Below are 19,857 nucleotides of genomic sequence, written 5' to 3' on the forward strand. Positions count from 1 at the left end.
GAGACCTTTACGCACGAATGCACGAGAGCAAGTATCCAAGATTTTTTAGATTTGCTTCATCTGATGTGTAGATATACTTTGATTGGTGGGGATATTTCTTAAAATGATAATAAAAAAAAAAAAAAAAAAACGGACGAACAAATTCTTTGTTTTTTCCCGTAGAGGTATACCCGGCCGAAAATTATTCATGAAAGAGCCATACAAATGTTATAGAATTGAGCGTCGATGGCAGGTAGCTATAATTTATGACCTACAATTGTCACATTCTTTGAAGAGTTCGAGATAAGCAAATAGCTTACAACTGGTACCCAAAGGGTCTAAGGAAAATCACGTTTCTGTGACGTAGAAGTAGAAGAGGATGAAATAATAGAGAAAAGAGAAAAAGTGATTGAAGAAAACGATGAAGAAGAGCGTTAGAATCATAGTATGCTCAAGCAAGCAAGCGAGCAACTTCAGAATATAGTGCAATCCAATCAGCCGAATTCGATGGAAGAATTAAGTGTGTGGGAACAATTAAATGCGTGGGAAGAATTAAATACGTGGGAAGAATTAAATGAGCAGCGATGCAATCAAGTTATTAAGGTAAATATACAAATTAATATTAAAAAATAATAGAGTGTGATGTGATATAATTTTGCGACATAAATTTGTAACATAAATTTGTAACATCATAATTTTGTGTCAAGGGTTTCCACAGTATGGAGGCGGTGGAAGGATTCGGTCTGAGGCTCACGCAGAAGGATCTTTATACGCTGGCTGACTCAAATTGGCTGAACGACGAAGTGATTAATTTTTATATGAATCTGCTGATCGCCAGAAGCACATCTTCGAACAAGTATCCAAAAGTACATGCGATGAACACGTATTTTTATTCGAAACTTCTGTCGGGCGGCCACTCGTCTCTGAAGCGATGGACCAGGAAGGTGGACATATTTGCGCATGATCTTATTATTATCCCTATACATCTCAATGTTCACTGGTGTATGTCAATAGTAGATTTCCGCGATAAAACGATTATTTATTACGACAGTATGGGCAGTGATAATCCGAAATGTCTGGCTGCGCTAAAACTATATTTACAAAATGAGAGTCTTGACAAAAAGAAACAACCTTATGATATGAGTGATTGGAAATTTTATTCCGCCAAGAACATTCCACGACAGACGAATGGTAGCGATTGTGGTGTATTCTCTTGCATGTTCGCCGAGTACGTCTGTGCAAACAGGGAGATAACATTCACGCAGGACGACATGCCATACTTTAGAGACAAAATGTTTAGGGAAATAATAAATGGTAAACTTTTGTAAAATTATATAATGAATAAATATTTAAAATATAAAATACAAATGTGTGATTAATATTCCCTTCCATTAGTATTTACTCGGAAAACCCTTTAGTATATACACGAGAGAATGTAGTTTATAAAATTAAATAAAATAGATAAAAATACAATCAGAAAACAATAAGTAATGTTAAGAGAGTAAACAAATAAGTTTCCACTTAAATGTAGACACATTGCCGCCGAAGAAATCAACTAAGTTGGTATAATTATTTGCTGAGATGATCATCCTATTCAAACATAAGTTTACGCCATATAAAGTACGATGATATTCAACATAAAAGAAGGGAGATTGTCTTAGGTCCCTGATTGGAATATTTAAATAAATATTTTTTAATAGGTCAGAACTATCGATAAAATTGTTTAATATTTTAAAAATTATATTAGGTCAAAAATTAATCTCCCGTTCTCTAGAATGATTAAATTTAGTCTTTTTGATATGGGATAGTAGTCATGGCAGGTAATAGTCATAGGAGATATTATATTACATACATAGCTGAGTATGTTTGCATTCCAAGAAATTTTGTATCGAAGATTTTTTTTTACGCAAATGTTATAGAATGGCAGGCATAATTTATGACCTACAATTGTCTAGTCCTTTGACGAGCTACGTGTCGGGACATCCGCCCCCATAGCTGCTCAGGTGAGGAGGGAGGGAGTAAAGATAGAAACAGTCAAACTCTTTTATGCACGAACGCACGAGTGCAAGTATCTGAGATTCTGAGATTTGCTTCACCAGATGTGTAGATATACTTTGATTGGTGGGGATATTTCTTAAAATGATGGTAAAAACAGGGGCAAACAAATTACTTGTTTTTTTTCCATGGAAGTACATCCGACTGAAAATTATTCATGAAAGAGTTACACAACTGTTATAAAATTGAGCACCGACGGCAGGTAGCTATAATTTATGACCTACAATTGTCTCATCCTTTGATGAGGCATGTGTTGGGACAAGGTCGGGTTATGTTACCATTCAGATGAAATTTTTTTACTAATAAGCAAATAGCTTATTTGCTTATATTGAGACCCAAAGGGTCTAAGGAATGTCGCGTCTCTGTGACGTAAAAGTAGAAGAAGAAGAAATGATTAAGAAAAGAGAAAAAGCGATAGAAGAAAAGTATAAAAATAACGGAAAATAGTGTTAAAATCTTAGTATTCTCAAGCAAGCGAGCGAGCGAGCAGTCTTTGGAATCTTTGGAATCTTTGAGAACATGGAGCAAGAGTTGCAGGAGCAATCAGATCGACTGAATTCGATCGAAGATTTTGCCGCGTGGGAGCAACGATGCAACCAATTTATTGAAGTGTTGGAAGAAGAAAGCCGAAATAAACGACCTCGATTAAACGGCGATGTATTATCAATCGGCAATCGACAGTCGTTGGTGGCTCAAATCGCGCGAATCGAAAGTATAAAAGATTCGGTACGTCAACGTTTCGTGCATGTGGGTGCCGGATACAGTGCGGGTGAGACAGGACTCAGATGGCGTGAGATAGATACGGCTTTCGAAAGCCGCATATTGACTGGTGCAGTAATTAATACCGATTACATTGAACCGCGAAAATTTCTCGAGGACGCGGGAGGCATCGTATTCAATCATGTGCGGAACGCCATACAAGAACATAACAGTGTAAAAATAAACACAATGTTCAACGGCGAGTTTGTGGCGGGTGATAAACACGCAAATAAAAGTATTGCTACGAGAAACCGTGAATTCCTTCGCGAGTCCAATCTGCGCGAGTGGTATGAGTTGCACGTTATCGAGCCCACTTTAGCAACGCTGGATGAATTCCAGGAACGTGATAGCGGATGGGCGTTGTCGCGTATACTCAATTTAACGGTGAATGTGAACAAATACAATCCATTGCGCGCGGGGTGTTACATCGATTTACCGCAAGAAATTAAATCAAAGAAAGCGGTGATCAGCGTGCAATCAACGGACAATGCGTGCTTCGCGTGGTCAGTAGTCGCCGCGCTGTATCCCGTCAAGGATCATACATATCGGAAATCCTTGTACCCTCATTACACAAAAGTATTAAATTTAAAAGATATTGAGTTTCCAATGACTTTGAGTCAAATTAAAAATTTTGAAAATCACAACAACGCGTCGATCAACGTATATACTGTCGAGGGAGAGAAGACGCCAAACGTTCTCCCGATACGGCTTACCGACCTGAAAAGAGAAAAGCATGTAAATCTGCTGTACATGCAGGACCCGCGAGACGACAACGTGGGACATTTCGCATGGATAAAAAATCTATCCCGCCTCGTGAGCTCGCAATTGAGCAGGCATCATAGTCGGAAATACTTTTGCGATCGGTGAGTATACATCTTAATAAATAATAAAAATAATTTTTACGTAAAAGATATAAAAAATTTTATTATTTACAGATGTTTGCACTATTTCTACACGAGCGAGAAATTGGAAGCCCACACCATCGACTGTCGGGAGATGAACGACTGCGCGATCAAGTTACCGAGCGATAACGACAAGTGGCTGCAATTCAAGAACTACAGCAGAAAAGAACGTGTTCCGTTTATCGTATACGCCGACCTGGAATGTATCCTGGAGAAGACGGCAGCAGATCCTGAAACGTCCGGCATATACCAACACCATAAGGTATTTAGTGTCGGGTATTACGTGCATTGCTCGTACGACGAATCATTATCTGCGTATCGATTTCGTCGCGATAATGACTGCGTCGCGTGGTTTGCCGAGGAACTAAGACGTTTAGCACACGACGTAAAGACTATCTTGTCCACTAATATACCCATGGTGGATTTCACGCAAGACGAGTGGAAAAAATTTAACAGTGTGACGCAATGTCACGTGTGCGAGAAACCGTTCGCACCAGGCGACACGCGGGTACGCGATCACTGTCATTTAACCGGTAGGTACCGAGGTCCCGCACATTCGGCATGCAATTTGAATTATAAGGATTCTCACTTCATCCCAGTAATATTCCACAATCTGTCGGGCTATGACGCGCATTTCATTATCAAGGAGATAGCTACCGCGTTCGAAGGCAAGATCGATGTACTGCCTATAACAAAGGAAAAGTACATCTCATTTACTAAACACGTGAAAGACACCACGGAAAGAGCTGATTCGCGAAACAATATAAAGCTAAGATTTATCGACTCGTATAAATTTCTGAGCGCGAGTCTCGCAAAATTGTCATCCTTCCTAGATAATGATAAATTAAAAATTATACGTTCAAAATTTTCCACGTTATCCGACAACGATTTTGAATTATTGACGCGAAAAGGTGTCTTTCCGTATGAGTACATTGACTGTGTCGAAAAGCTAGAGGATACGTGTTTACCACCGCGCGATTCATTTTACAGTTCCTTGACCGGTGACACCGTATCCGAGAGCGATTACGCGCACGCCGCGAATGTATGGCAGCGATTCTCCGTTCGAACCCTGGGTGAATACAGTGATCTATACCTGAAAACCGATGTCTTGCTGTTGGCCGACGTGTTTGAAAATTTTCGCGATAGCTGCGTCGCGAGTTACGGACTCGATCCAGCGCATTATTACACTCTACCGGGTTTCACGTGGGACGCTATGTTAAAACATACACGTATTAATTTCGAACTGCTCACAGACATTGATATGATAATGTTTATCGAACGTGGTATTCGCGGCGGTCTCAGTCAATGTTCCGGTAGATACGCGCAAGCTAATAACAAGTACATGCAATCTCACGATCAGTTGAAACCATCGTCGTACCTGATGTATTTCGATGTAAACAACTTGTACGGCTGGGCGATGTGTGAGCCATTGCCCTACGCAGATTTTCGATGGGTCAAAGACGTTTCGAATTTCAACTTTAGCGCAATCGCTTTGGATTCGTCCACGGGTTATATTCTCGAGGTCGATCTAGAGTATCCGCAGAATAAACACGACGCGCACGCTGATCTACCGTTCTGTCCGACGAGCGATAAACCGCCCGGCAAGCGAGAGAACAAACTTCTCGCGACTTTATACAATAAGGAGCGTTATGTCATTCATTATCGCAACCTACAGCAGTGCACGCGCCACGGCCTTCGCGTCACAAAGATACATCGCATATTGCAATTCGCTCAATCTGCGTGGCTCCGCGCTTACATCGAACTCAATACAAAATTTAGAACGCAAGCAAAAAATGAGTTCGAGAAAAATTTATATAAATTAATGAATAACGCAGTTTTCGGGAAAACGATGGAAAATGTACGCAATCACGTCGATGTAAAATTACTGACGAAGTGGGACGGACGATACGGCGCGGAGGCAATGATCGCGCGACCGAATTTCCATAGCAGGAGCGTGTTTTCGAAAGATCTGGTAGCCGTCGAACTGCGAAAACTCGAGGTGAAGTTCAACAAACCAATCTACGTGGGTATGTGCATCCTCGATATATCCAAGATATGTTTGTATGAATTTCATCACGAGTACATGTTACCGTTGTATCACGACAAATGTAAAGTTATGTACACCGATACGGACAGCCTTATATACCACATCGAGTGCGGCGACGTGTACGAGACGATGAAACGCGACATCGACAGATTCGACACAAGCGATTATCCAGTAGATAACGCGTACGGTATACCACTTGCAAACAAGAAGGTGCCGGGCTTAATGAAAGACGAAAACAATGGCGCGATAATGACGGAATTCGTTGGACTCAGAGCGAAGATGTATGCGTTGAAAGTGGATGGTAAAAAAGACACTAAAAAAGCAAAAGGCGTCAAGAGTAACGTCGTAGCGCGTACTATAACGTTCGACGATTACACGCGGTGTCTGAAGGATGCAATTGAAATGACGCGACAGCAGTTCTCTATAAGATCAAAATTGCATGATGTGAACACCATCCGCGAGACGAAGATCGCTCTGAGTCCGTACGACGATAAGCGATACATTATACCCGATTCGATCGATACGTTACCGTGGGGGCATTATCAAATACCCCCTCCAAAAACGTAGTGTATTGTATGTATAAAATGTAATAGTATAACTTAACGTAATGTAATAGTATAACGTAACGTAATGTAATGTGATGTATGTATGTATGTATGTATGTAGGTATGTACGTAGGTATGTATATATGTATATACGTATGTATAGTAACGTAACGTAATGTAATATAAGGTAAGGTAATATAACGTATATTATATTGTTAGAAGGGATATTAATAAAAATATTGTACATGTATGTATTTAATATTTCTTACATAGTTTATTTTTTCATATGTTTTAAAATACAATCTGCATGAATTAAATAACATTGTCCTTGTGTATCCATGAGTTGTGCGAGCCATCGAATCCCAGCCATTTCACGTAGACCTCGTCTCCCCTCCTGCGCAGTACTTTCTCCACGAGATACGTGTCCGGGTAAGCCGCGCGATGTAACTCATGCTCGTAAAACGCTCCAGTGATAGATTTTCCGCGATAGTCCTCCAGCAGATAGGTTGCAGGATTAGTGTGTTGCACTTTAACGATCTTAAACACCTCGGTGCTCCAATTTGGCGTGTAACCCTTCTCGAAAATTGTCTTGTGCTTGCTAACGCGTACCCGATCGCCTTCTTTAAACTTTGTCAAACCTGCGATCTTGATCGCGCTGTACACCGTGGTTAAGAGTCTTTCAGCGATTGCAGGAGTAACGTCGACGGGCCGCATGCCGATCGTTCGATGCTTGCGCGCGTTGTACTCCGCGACGAGACGCGGTAGCTCGTCGATCCACTTGTAAGTTCCGTTGAATGTAAACATCTTCCACATGTTATTCTTTAACGTGCGATTGAATCGCTCGACGACCGACGCCTTCAACACCGAATATGTGGAATAATGATTGATGTTGTGTTTCCTCACGAGACGTTGCACGTCGGTGTTGTAAAATTCCTTCCCCATATCGGTTTGTAAGTTTTTCGGACATCTCCGGCTCTCTCGAATTATCTTGGCGATAACTTCAGCTGTCTCGCTTCCACCTTTACTCTTGAGCGGTACAGCCCACGCATACTTGCTCAGCACATCGATGATGGTGAGTATATAATGGTAACCTTTGTTGAAACGTGAGTATGGACGCATCTCGACAATGTCAGCCTGCCACAGGTCGTCGTATCCCCGAACTATGACGTGTCTTCGTGGAAAATTTCTTCTCGCCGGAGCATGCAGTTCTTCGACGAGTCGTTGCTTCTCGATATTTTTATGTCCATCGGATGTCATGTTTTTTTTAGCAGTGTGTAATAATATGCACAAAGAAATTATATTATGATTTATATCTCAAACTTTTTTTTAACAATTCAATAGCCGTTTATTTCCGTTCATTGTCCTTCAATAGCCATTCTTTGTCTGCCGGCCGTTCTTTGTCCACTAGTCGTTTATAGCCATTCGCTAGCCGTTCATAGCCATTCGCTAGTTGTTCATAGCTGTTTCTGACTCGTTCGTTAGCCGCTTGATAGCTATTCCTGAGCCGTTCCTGAACCGTTCGTCGCTGTCGTTCATCATCGTCGTCCGTTAATCGTTCATAGCCATTCCATTTGTTGCTAGCCATTGTTGTTGTTGCTCGTTTCTGACTCAGCGGTCGTCAAATGTCGAAGCTCGTGTATCGCAATCCGTAACGCTTGCAGATCCTTCTCGAATGCAGTCAGCTTCTCGTCTAACTCTTTCTGTCGATTGCTCGACATTTTAAAGCACTGATCCACATATAGTTTGTTAACCGCATCATCATCAGCTTCCGGTTGTGCCACGCGTCGAATCTTGCGCGACTTTGCATCAAAGTTGGCGGCAACCATACAAAGAGCGTTATCCCGCACGTAATTTCTGACTAATCCATTGCATTGATAGTTCGGTTGCGTCTCGCCTCGTCCGAGCGATATGCCAAACTTGTTGATCGGCATTTCAATGCTGATTGAATGGTTCGCCGACGTATGGTTTAATTTATAATAAGCCCAGCTTCGCGAAGTTCCTCGATGATCGACAGGATCTCGTTGTCGTGACCGTTGTGACCCGCTTGGCGCGAAGCGTCGAGCAATCGGAGACGATCCACCAGCTCGTTGGGGTCGTCCCAGTGCACGTAGTCAACCTTATTGTTTGTTACCGTCATCGCGTGAGGCATGCATAATCCCTTTCCAGATTTTTTCTTCCTGGATTCGGGAGGGAACAACGATGCGATTACCTGTGTATACTTGTGTCCCCTGTTGCTCTTTACTCGCTCGCGAGGATCATGCTTGAATTTATGAGCACTCGTTTCCAACAGCAGGCTCTTATACTTTTTCATATCTCCCTCCGTGTAGATCTCGTCATCGGGCATTCTCTTGAAGATCAACTCATAAAGACCGGGTGTACCGATATATCGTACGCCATTGATAATTATTCTATCCTCCTTGTTCACGTCAAAACGTTTATTACCGAACATCATTCCGTCCTTGCCGAAATAAACGCCGTATACAGGGTCTATACTTCGATCGGCGCTCAGAAAAGCCCCAATGTACTCTCGACCCAGTGGACCCAAGTGATCTTGCAACGATTGTAGAAACATTTCTCGTCCCTTCGACGTTTCCAACTGCTCTCGTACGGATGTCGCGATCGAGTCGTCCGTGGTTTCAAAAACATTCGCGCTTGTGAGGAATTTGGGAATTGTATCTTGCACGGTTCTCGCCGTCGTGGACGGTGTGGAGGTTATCGGTAGTACTTTCGATCGTTTGGATTGATCAGATTTATGCGGTGTCGATGAGAGATCCAACCGGGATTCTGATCGCTTCCTCTTTTTCGACGTCGCATCTTCCCAATCCTCCTTATCCTCCTCCTCCTCCTCCTCCTCCTCCTCCTCCTCCTCCTCCTCCTCCTCCTTCTCCTCCTTCTTGCGCTGCTGAAAGGGTAACGTTTCGATCCCCACGTCAGCGTCGCTCTCCGTCAGCTCCTCTTTCTTCACCGAGATCGAGTTGTTTGCGATCTTTTGCAACGGTCCGATGAGAGGCTTAAAGTGTGCGTCCAACTCAATGTCCTTCACGATCTTACCGGTCTTCAAAGCGCGAAGTTTCTTACGAATCGAATCACTCGTTTTCGCAATCTCCTTCACAATCTTCTCGCGCTCGCGAATATTCTCGCTCCTGTCGATCGTGGCCATCGCGGGAAAAAAAAGCAGAGTGTTAATCTCACGTTTTAACTCGACGAGGTATCGACATCGACTGACCGCTTTTGCGGTATCGCGAACACGTTAAATTCTTTTCTGTATCGACCGTTCGAAAGCGCGCTGTCCTTGTCTATCACTACAAACCCGTATTTGCGTTGCCAACAATCGTGGCACAACGCACAAAATTCATCGTATGACATGTCGGTATTTACGTGATCGTTGTACACGTGTTTCAGATTGGTACCATCCTGTTTGAACAGGATCAGTAGGTTCGCGTTGTCACGTATCAGATGTTTAGGTATTCTCGCGTACGTTTGACAGAGATAGAAGCAGTCGACGCTCGAGTGCCTACCCATTGAGAAGTACTCTCTCACAGCATCTTGCTTATCACACGCCACGTCATCGAAGACGAAGATTGAGTTTGGGCGCGCATCGCTCGGTGGAATGACGTCACTGTTGTTGGAAAACGTAAAGTAGCCAATCTCTTCTATCGACGTTAATACATTCTCCAAGTATCGATATTTCGGTTGCTGCAACGATTTCGAGTACACATATACGTTCTCGAAACGTACACCGTGCGGACTTTCCAGCAAGCTTATCAGAACGTTGGTTTTACCGCAATTCGAGGGGCCGCAAATGATCGCGCGTATAGTAGTCGGTAGCATCGCACCGTGCCTGCGCTTCTCCGCGTTGCTCCCCATCGACCGTAACCTGTCGTCGCAATTCGTCACGCGAATCGTCAACGGTTGTCGCACGAATTTCATTTTTCAGACTGTCGACTGGAGCTTCCGGCCGAACGCCTATTTATAGGTGTGCGGAACCGCGAATCGCTCAGTAGCAAAGATGTTCGTCCTGCTGTCGAGACCTTCCGATATCCGCGATTTGAGTGCCGAACAGCTACAATTTGTGCCGAAACCTGTTCTGCTGCGAATGTGTGGTGATCACGTCCACTACGTGTGGGACAAGCTTCCGGAACATATAAAGACAGATTCAGAGGTTCAGACATATCGTCGCTGTTACGAGCATTACAATCAACCGTGGCAGCGAACGCACATCGACGGTCCCGCGCCATTGATAAAGGATTGCGGCGAATGCCAACGAAAATAGGCAAAGGCTTATTAAATCGCGCGATAAACGCACTTCCATTCGAATTACATATCCCCGGCTATCAGTTTTGTGGTCCGGGCACTCATTTAAAAAAACGATTGGCAAGAGGTGATCAAGGTATTAATCCATTGGACGCAGCGTGTCGCGAACACGACATAGCTTATTCTCGCAGCAACGATCTCACCGAGAGACACGCGGCCGACAAGATACTCGCCGAGAGAGCGCTAGGACGTGCCGTCGCGAAAGACTCGACTCTCTGCGAGAAAGCTGCAGCTACAGCCGTCTGGGCGGCCATGAAGGCTAAGCGGAAGCTCGGAATGGGTTTGAAAATGAAGGCGAAGGTGAAGGCGAAGACGAAGATGAAGAAGAGAGCGGATTCGAAAAAACGGATACTTCCAGCGGCGAAACGCGGTGGTATCTTGCCCATTCTACCGTTGTTGGGAGTTCTCGGTTCGTTGGTCGGTGGAGCGGCGGGAGTCGCGAAGGCTGTGAACGATAACAAAGTCGCGCGGCGTCAGCTGGAAGAACTTAAACGTCACAATCGCGCCATGGAAGGTCACGGACTTTATCTCACTCCATACAAACGCGGGCGTGGAGTCTCGAGTAAAAAAAAAAAAAAAATGTCAAGGAAACGTTAAAAATTCCGAAAGGTGTAACTACCAACGTACAACTGCAACAACTTGCAAAGCGTATGCACATTCCATATTTTAGAGGTATTTTTATGCGTACTACTTTACCGATGGATGGAGTGCGTCGAAATGAGAGTGGCATCGTGAATTTGGATAACGCTGAGGGACCGGGTACTCACTGGGTGGCATACGCGAAGAGGGGTGATCGAGCCATATATTTCGACAGTTATGGTAATCTTCGACCGCCGAGAGAATTGGTGTTGTATCTAAAGAACAACGTGACGCAAATCGAGTACAATCGCACACCTTATCAACGATACGATCAGAGCAATTGTGGACAACTGTGTCTGCGCTTTCTACAGACGGTTGACGATCAATTTAAAGACTGGCGTTGCATTGTTTGAACTCAGTATTCATTCAAACATGTCACTGACATTTACGCTCACCGGCAAGAGTAGCATCCTCGCGGTAAGCTACTTTCCCACCGTGGATTTGAGCGATGGCGATTACGAGCTCGGTCTGACAGATTTCGAAACCTATTACACGATACCGAACGTAAATTCTTCGAACAATAAACTCTACTTTGACGATAAGGAGATTACCGTTCCCGAAGGATCGTACGAATTGCGTGACATAGACACGTATTTGAAACAATCAATTTTACAATTGGACCAATCCAATAATATTGCGAAAAAGAAACATGTCGACGAAGATGAAGAATATCCGTTGATCATTCGAGCCAACAACAATACGATGAAGAGTGAGATCAAATGTGCTTATCGGATAAATTTCACCAAACCGAACAACATTGGATCGTTGCTGGGATTTTCAGCGAATCGCGTGCTGGAGCCGCGACAATGGTACGAATCGGACGTGCCGATAAATATCATCAGTGTAAACATCATTCGCATAGAGTGTAACGTGACCGCGGGTGCATACAGCAACGACAAGTATGTGCACACGATACATGAGTTTTCGCCGAATGTGCCACCAGGATATAAGATATCGGAAACGCCGGCGCAGATCATTTACCTTCCGATCATCGTACGGAGCATTACTGATCTAACGATTCGCGTCGTGGATCAGGACGGTCGATTGATTGATTTTCGCGGAGAAGAGATCACCGTTAGACTGCATGTGCGAAGACGACGACTGTGGTAAACCGTGAGATGCTCATACTGAATGAAGTGGAGAAGGTGCGACAGACGAGTAACAAAATTAGAGAGACAATCCGATCGCCAAAGAAGAAACTCACTGTGTCGAACGTTGAATTTTTGAAATCATTGGGTTTCGTCGTACGAAATGGCTAATATCTTAAACATTGGAGGTGAACCGATCTTTGACGATAGCGTCATCAAGATTGAGACTCACACGTACAATCCGTACGCCAATACGACGTTTGGACATAACGATGAGATAAGAATACCCATACAACAGCAAGATTTATACACGTTGCCGTGTGAAAGCTTTCTCTACGTCGAAGGAAGATTGGTAATAAAGAGAAGGAATGACGAGGACGAGTCTCAGGCAACGCTTGTAAATAATTGTGCAGCGTTCATGTTCGATGAGATTCGATACGAGCTCAACGGTGTGGAGATTGATCGCAACAGAAACGTTGGAATAACAAGTACCATGAAGAACTACGTATCTCTATCGTATAATGATTCTCAACTCATGCGGAATGCCGGATGGGACGTTTCATCGAGCATATCGGAAGGATACTTCAACTTTTGCGTACCGCTCAAGGTATTGCTGGGCTTTTGTGAAGATTACAAACGCGTCGTTGTTAATGCTCGTCACGAATTAATTTTGATACGTGCGCGTAGCGACAACAATTGCATTGTAGGAAATCCGGCGAGGGAGCCGGAAATCGAACTGTTTAAAGTACAGTGGCGAATGCCTCACGTTACGTTAAACGAGGTTAATAAACTATCCTTGTTACGGACCTTGGGGAGCGGGCAATATCTTAGTGTCAGTTTTCGTTCGTGGGATCTGTACGAGTATCCCCTCTTGCAGAGCACAACCAAGCATTCGTGGGCTGTCAAGACTGCGACTCAGCTAGAGAAGCCGCGATACGTTATTTTTGCGCTGCAGACCGGCCGCAAGAATATCATGTCTCAAAATGTTAGCGTATTTGATGACTGTAATTTGACCAATGTCAAGCTTTATCTAAACTCCGAATTTTATCCGTACGATGACTTGAACCTAGATTTTACTAAAAATCGATACGGCCTTCTTTTTGATATGTACGCGCGTTTTCGTAAAACTTATTACGGATACGATTCCAGTGATACGCTTTGCAGCTTGTATACATTCCTGATGGAAGGACCTTTTGTTGTCATCGATTGCTCGCGACAAAACGAGTCTGTCAAGAGCGCCACCGTGGATGTGCGAATAGAATTTGACTGTAAAGAAAATGTACCCGCAAATACTACCGCCTATTGTCTCATCTTGCACGATCGCGTAATAGAATACTGTCCGTTGTCTAATGTAGTGCGCAAACTCATGTAAATCGCCATGTTGACAAATATTCCGATATAAGAGCGACATATGTACCGCGATACGGTACAGTACGGATCATTCCTTCGTTGCATCATGATCGTGCCAACGTTTGTCGATCTGCAAGGATTCATCGTCGGGATGAAATTTGTCGTAAAGGAGGCAGCGGTGCTGAGAAACGGGACCGTTCTGGAACATTACATCTTTACGTGCCCCATGCCGTGGAGTCTTCTCACAAAATCTGACAAGTCATGTGCTTCCTGGTTGATTGCAAATCACCATGGATTACCATGGGATGAGGGGAACGTGCCATACGGTATGGTAAAACGCCTAATTACGTCAGCCGTGCTTGGTACAGAAGAGGATGACGAGACGCCGACTATCGTGTACGTCAAGGGATGCCAGAAACAAGAATGGCTTGTGGATCTGCTTGAAAATTATGCGAAAGAAAATCTGATCATCGAGACTTTGGATGCGGATTACGAAGATATCAAATCTTTAAATAATCTAGATGTTACTAACACTATGCGATGCGGAAAACATGTTAAGAATTGCGCATTACAAAATGTATTAAAATTATTTAACTGGTGGTCGCGACGCCAGAAGAATTGGGATCTTTTAAAAAAAAATAAATTATATATATAATTTTACAATGCTTTATTTTCTTTTCCCCATTCCCATTAGTTGTTAGTGGTTTCCCTCTCCTAATTTCCCCCACCACATCATAATTTTGAAGGTAGGGTGTTGTCGTGTATACTTGGTTCATTTTCCACTTCTTAGTCATTTGTATGAATTTTTTTATAACTTCTATGTAAGCAGCGCTGACATTGGTGCTTGAAAATGTTGAAGGAAGGGGAATTATCCCTTCCCTTATAATTTTTATCTGCGCACGCCGTCCAATATTCTAAAACGTTGCAGACGGAGTTAACGTTTTAACTAGTGTTACGACGTCAAAATCAATCGAGTCTCATCGTTCGAAGCGACAACTTCAACAGTGAAATAAGTATACCTCTTACGGAGAAATAAGAACAATGGCTGGTCGCAGTGAAGACGTAAATAATTCTGAGAAGTGGATGTTCACTCGCGATATTCCCGATAAGGGACTTCGCAGCTTCGAGGGAAGCAGCACAAGTATGAATTATTACGTACCGTATCCTCGTGAAAAATCGGAACCTCGTTATACGCCTAAGCCTCGTGAAGTTTCATCGGACGAGCGCAAAACGTAAGTATTACTTTGGATAAATTTTTAAAAATTTATTTTTCTAATTTTATTAATTTATCTACTTCATTTTTCCACAGTTTCAATAAATCGGAACCTCGTTATACGCCTCGTATCTTGGGCAGACGATTTGCCCTGACAGTCACGGCTTACAAATATTTGGATATCGGAATCAGTGTGGGATCTACATCCTTTGTGGAATTGATTCTTGGTGACAATCGGGGAAATCAGATCGTGCTTCCTCATGCAACGTGGACAACGATCATCGAAAGACGCATGGATATCGAACAACTCATGCAGTCGACTGTTGGTTCATCGCTGTCTATTCGAGATCTAATTATAGAACTTGTTAAAATGCGTGACGCTAATATTGTAAAACTTACGTTGCGCGATACATGCTTATACATGATACCAGCAACTATATTATTTTTGTTTGAAATCGAACAATGTGTCGAACATGTATATTTCAATTTATGTCAAAATATACAACATGTTAGTAATAAGTATAACCATTTTGTAACAGTCTTGCGACAAAATTGTATCACGGATAAATGTCAAGCGAGAAAAGTACTTAGTGAGGTGTCCGATGGAAGTTCGCTTATAGATTGCGAACTAGTTGCTTTCGCCTTAGATAACATTGTATATGAAGCAAAAATGTAAATAACGAATAAAATTGAATATTAACATAAATAGTAGCAAAATTATTTTTCAATCTATCTCTTCCGTTTTCAGCTAACATTAGCCTCCTCTATGTTTAAATTATATATATGTTGCGGTAATATCCTTTTTAATTATATACGATTTATTATAAAAAAGAATTAATAAAATTATTAAAATATTGATAAAAACTTTTATCTAAAATAGAATAATCGCATCACGGCACGTATGAACTTGTCCGTTCCTGTCTTGCACTCTCATTTCCCCACTATGGGACTCTATAGTTTAAGTCACGTAAAATATGTTTTTTTTGTTAATTTTTTGTTGTTGAACGTAGACCCAGAAAAAAAAGGTCTTCGACGCCATCTCTTCCTGCGTTCAACTCTATAGTTTGTCATGCAAATTTTTTTTAAATTAAATTATTATATTAATTAAATTATGTTATAAATAATTATATTAATTAAATTAGGTTATAAATAATTATATTAATTAAATTAGGTTATAAAAAATTATATTAATTTATAGGTTATAAATAATTAAATTAATTGAGTTAGGTTATAAAAAATTATAACCTAATTTAATTAATTTAATTATTTATAACCTATAAATTAATATATTTAATTAATGATGCAAACACGCCGTCATCCCCCTCCACGCCAATGACGTCATCTCCCCTCCACGCCGATGACGTCATCCCCCCTCCACAAAGTGGCCCAGAACGCCCATAATATACCTACTAAACTTTTCAAGCACACAATCAAAACGTCTCGATGAGAGGCATATTTAGCAAAGCACGATTCTACGTGACGGATAAGATCGAAAAATCTTGAATTAGGATGAATCAGTCCACCTCGGGATTCATGCTGACTAATTGTGATACTGCAGACGTGGAAGGGGAATCTGATCTCACAGCTCGTTGACAATTCGTGCATGCCGTATACTTTTAATACTTGTTTATGTTACGGGCAAAGTCCGCATGGTGTGCAGTGTTGGCATTTCCCGGGCAACGTCAGCATTGCACAACGCGACTGGGCAAAGTAGTTTATTAGCGGACATTGCCCGGTTTGATGAGGGCAAAGTTAACACTGCCCATCCAGCGATGGCAATGTCAGCAACGATTATCACATTGCGGACTTTGCTCGGTTCCAAGTGGGCAATGTCGACAATGCTAAATCTCCGTGGGCTACTTTTTTGGTTTAGTTTTGTTTAGTTTAGTGACGCGCTTTAAACAGTTAAATACTGTTAAAGCGCGTCATCTAACCTATGTGGATTAGTGACGCGCTTTAAACAGTTAAATACTGTTAAAGCGCGTCATCTAACCTATGTAGATTAGTGACGCGCTTTAAACATTTAAATACTGTTAAAGCGCGTCATCTAACCTATGTAGGTAGTATTTAACTGTTTAAAGCGCGTCACTAATCTACATAGGTTAGATGACGCGCTTTAAAAGTATTTAACTGTTTAAAGCGCGTCACTAATCTACATAGGTTAGATGACGCGCTTTAACAGTATTTAACTGTTTAAAGCGCATCACTAAACTAAACAAAACTAAACAAAAACTAAACAAAAAAAAGTGTATGTGTGAACTATTTCGACATATATATTAGTCATTTATGCCTTTCAATACTCAAAATAGCTGCTATATTTTCCAAACTTTTTTTGTTAATAACTTTTAACGAATAACGAGCGCGGGCTGAAACCTTCTAAAGGTCACTCAGGAGGGTGACCTTGACAACATACTAAAATATCAAGGTCATCCAAGGTGATCCCCCCATCTATACAATTACCCTATATTCTAATAAATACTGTTAAATTTGCACCTAATAATTTTATTACATAAATAACTGTCCCAAAAATTGAGAAACCTAGACTACTACGGACTCCGCGGGCAATGTCGACAATGCTAAATCTCCATGGACTAAGCTGCGCTAAATAGACGGACATTTAGCGCAGCTTAGCCCACGGAGATTTAGCATTGTCGATATTGCCCACTTGGAACCGAGCAAAGTCCGCAATGTGATAATCGTTGCTGACATTGCCATCGCTGGATGGGCAGTGTTAACTTTGCCCACATCAAACCGGGCAATGTCCGCTAATAAAACTACTTTGCCAGTCGCGTTGTGCAATGCTGACATTGCCCGGGCAATGCCGACACTGCACACCATGCGGACTTTGCCCGTAACATATACATGATTCTACACGAGTCGCGGTACAGGGGAGTGTACTCGTGGTGAAATTCGTATAGGCACACCTTTGACATGTCGAGGATGCACATGCCGACGTAGATCGGTTTGTCGAATTTCACCTCGAGTTTAAGCAGTTCGACGGCTACCAGATTTTCCGAAAACACGCTCCTGCTGTGGAAATTCGGTCGCGCGATCATTGCCTCCGCGCCGTATCGTCCGTCCCACTTCGTTAGTAACTTTACATCGACGTGATTGCGTACATTCTCCATTGTTTTCCCGAAAACTGCATTATTCATTAATTTATATAAAGTTTTTTCGAACTCATTTTTGGCCTGTGTTCTAAATTTTGTATTGAGTTCGATGTAAGAGCGGAGCCACGCAGATTGAGCGAATTGTAATACGCGATGTATTTTTTTGACGCGAAGGCCGTGGCGCGTGCACTGCTGCAGATTGCGATAATGGATGACGTAACGCTCCTTATCGTGCAGCGTGGCGAGAAGTATGTCCTGCCGTTTGCCGGGCGGTTTATCGCGCGTCGGACAGAACGGTAGGTCAGTGTGCGCGTCGTGTATATCCTGCGGATACTCTAGGTCGACCTCGAGAATATGGGAGAGGTGCACTTGTACACGGTACATTTGGACACCGTTCATTTGGACACGGTCATTTGGACACGATCAAATGGACACCGTTTATATGGACACGGTTCATTTGGACACCGTTCATTTGGACACGGTTCACTTGGACACAAAAATGCGCGGCCTGTGCAGTTGGACACGAAAATGCGCGATCTGTTCACTTGGACACGAAAATGCGCGGCCTGTTCACTTGGACACGAAAATGGCCGACCTGTTTACTTGGACACGAAAATCCGCGACCTGTTCACTTGGACACGAAAATGCGCGACCTGTTCACTTGAACACGAAAATGCGCGGCCTGTTCACTTGGACACGAAAATGCGCGACCTGTTCACTTGGACACGAAAAGGCGCGGCCTGTGCAGTTGGACACGAGAATTCGCGACTGTTCACTTGGACACGAAAACACCTACATAGGTTAGATGACGCGCTTTAAAAGTATTTAACATAGGATATATTGACGAATAGGATGCAATAATATTAACATAATTTATGATTAATTTGTCTATCATTTTCGTGTCCATCTGCACAAGTCGCGCATTTTCGTGTCCAAGTGAACAGGTCGCGCATTTCGTGTCCAAGTGAACAGGCCGCGCATTTCGTGTCCAAGTGAACAGGTCGCGCATTTTCGTGTACAAGTGAACAGGCCGCGCATTTTCGTGTCCAAGTGAACAGGCGCGTATTTTCGTGTCCAAGTGACAGGTCGCCGCATTTTCGTGTCCAAGTGAACAGGCCGCGCATTTCGTGTCCAAGTGAACAGGTCGCGCTTTCGGTCCAAGTGAACAGGCGCGCATTTCGTATCCAAGTGAACAGTCGCGCATTTTCGTGTCCAGTGAACAGGCCGCGCATTTTCGTGTCCAAGTGAACAGGTCGCGAATTCTCGTGTCCAACTGCACAGGCCGCGCATTTCGTGTCCAAGTGAACCGTGTCCAAATGAACCGTGTCCATATAACGGTGTCCATTTGATCGTGTCCAAATGACCGTCGTGTCCAATGAACGGTGTCCAAATGAACCGGTCCAAGTGCAGGCCACTCGAGAATATAACCCGTAGGCGAATCCGAAGCAATCGCGCTAAAATCGAATTTTGACACGTCTTCGACCCATCGAAACTCCGCGTAGGGCAGTGGCCGACACATCGCCCACCCGTACAAGTTGTTGACATCAAAGTACATTAGGTACGACGACGGTTTCGATGGATCGTACGACTGCATATACTTGTTGTTGGCCTGGCGTATCTGCCGGAACATTGACTCAGACCGCCGCGAAACCACGTTCGATAAACATAACCATGTCAATGTCGGTCAGCAGTTCGAAATTGACACACGTATGTTTCAACATGGCGTCCCACGTAAAGCCTGGTAAAGTGTAGTAGTACGCGGGATCAAGTCCGTAACTCGCGACGCAGCTGTCGCGGAAATTTTCAAACACGTCGGCCAACAGCAAGACATCGGTTTCAGGTATAGATCGCTGTAT

At 43.0% G+C, this 19,857-nt stretch overlaps 3 protein-coding genes across 3 annotated transcripts; all 3 read left to right on the forward strand.

Annotated features, from left to right (window-relative positions):
• Nucleotides 1–426: 426 nt before the first annotated feature.
• On the forward strand, nt 427–1,974 carry LOC139786389 (sentrin-specific protease-like). Its single transcript, XM_071725547.1, has 3 exons — nt 427–582; nt 687–1,207; nt 1,899–1,974. Exons 1-3 carry the CDS (start codon nt 427–429, stop codon nt 1,972–1,974), a joined length of 753 nt encoding a protein of 250 aa, XP_071581648.1.
• On the forward strand, nt 1,291–3,660 carry LOC139786386 (uncharacterized). The gene has a single exon (XM_071725546.1). It carries the CDS (start codon nt 2,554–2,556, stop codon nt 3,658–3,660), a length of 1,107 nt encoding a protein of 368 aa, XP_071581647.1. The 5' UTR covers nt 1,291–2,553.
• Nucleotides 3,661–14,588: 10,928 nt separating this feature from the next.
• Nucleotides 14,589–15,597, forward strand: LOC139786390 (uncharacterized). Its single transcript, XM_071725549.1, has 2 exons — nt 14,589–14,910; nt 14,988–15,597. Exons 1-2 carry the CDS (start codon nt 14,720–14,722, stop codon nt 15,565–15,567), a joined length of 771 nt encoding a protein of 256 aa, XP_071581650.1. The 5' UTR covers nt 14,589–14,719; the 3' UTR covers nt 15,568–15,597.
• The last annotated feature ends 4,260 nt before the right edge of the window (nt 15,598–19,857 follow it).

This window comes from Temnothorax nylanderi, unplaced genomic scaffold (genome assembly GCF_030848795.1).
Source record: "Temnothorax nylanderi isolate EJ_2023f unplaced genomic scaffold, tnyl_v1.0 TNYL_tig1024_pilon, whole genome shotgun sequence".
In the NCBI taxonomy this organism is placed as follows: domain Eukaryota; kingdom Metazoa; phylum Arthropoda; class Insecta; order Hymenoptera; family Formicidae; genus Temnothorax; species Temnothorax nylanderi.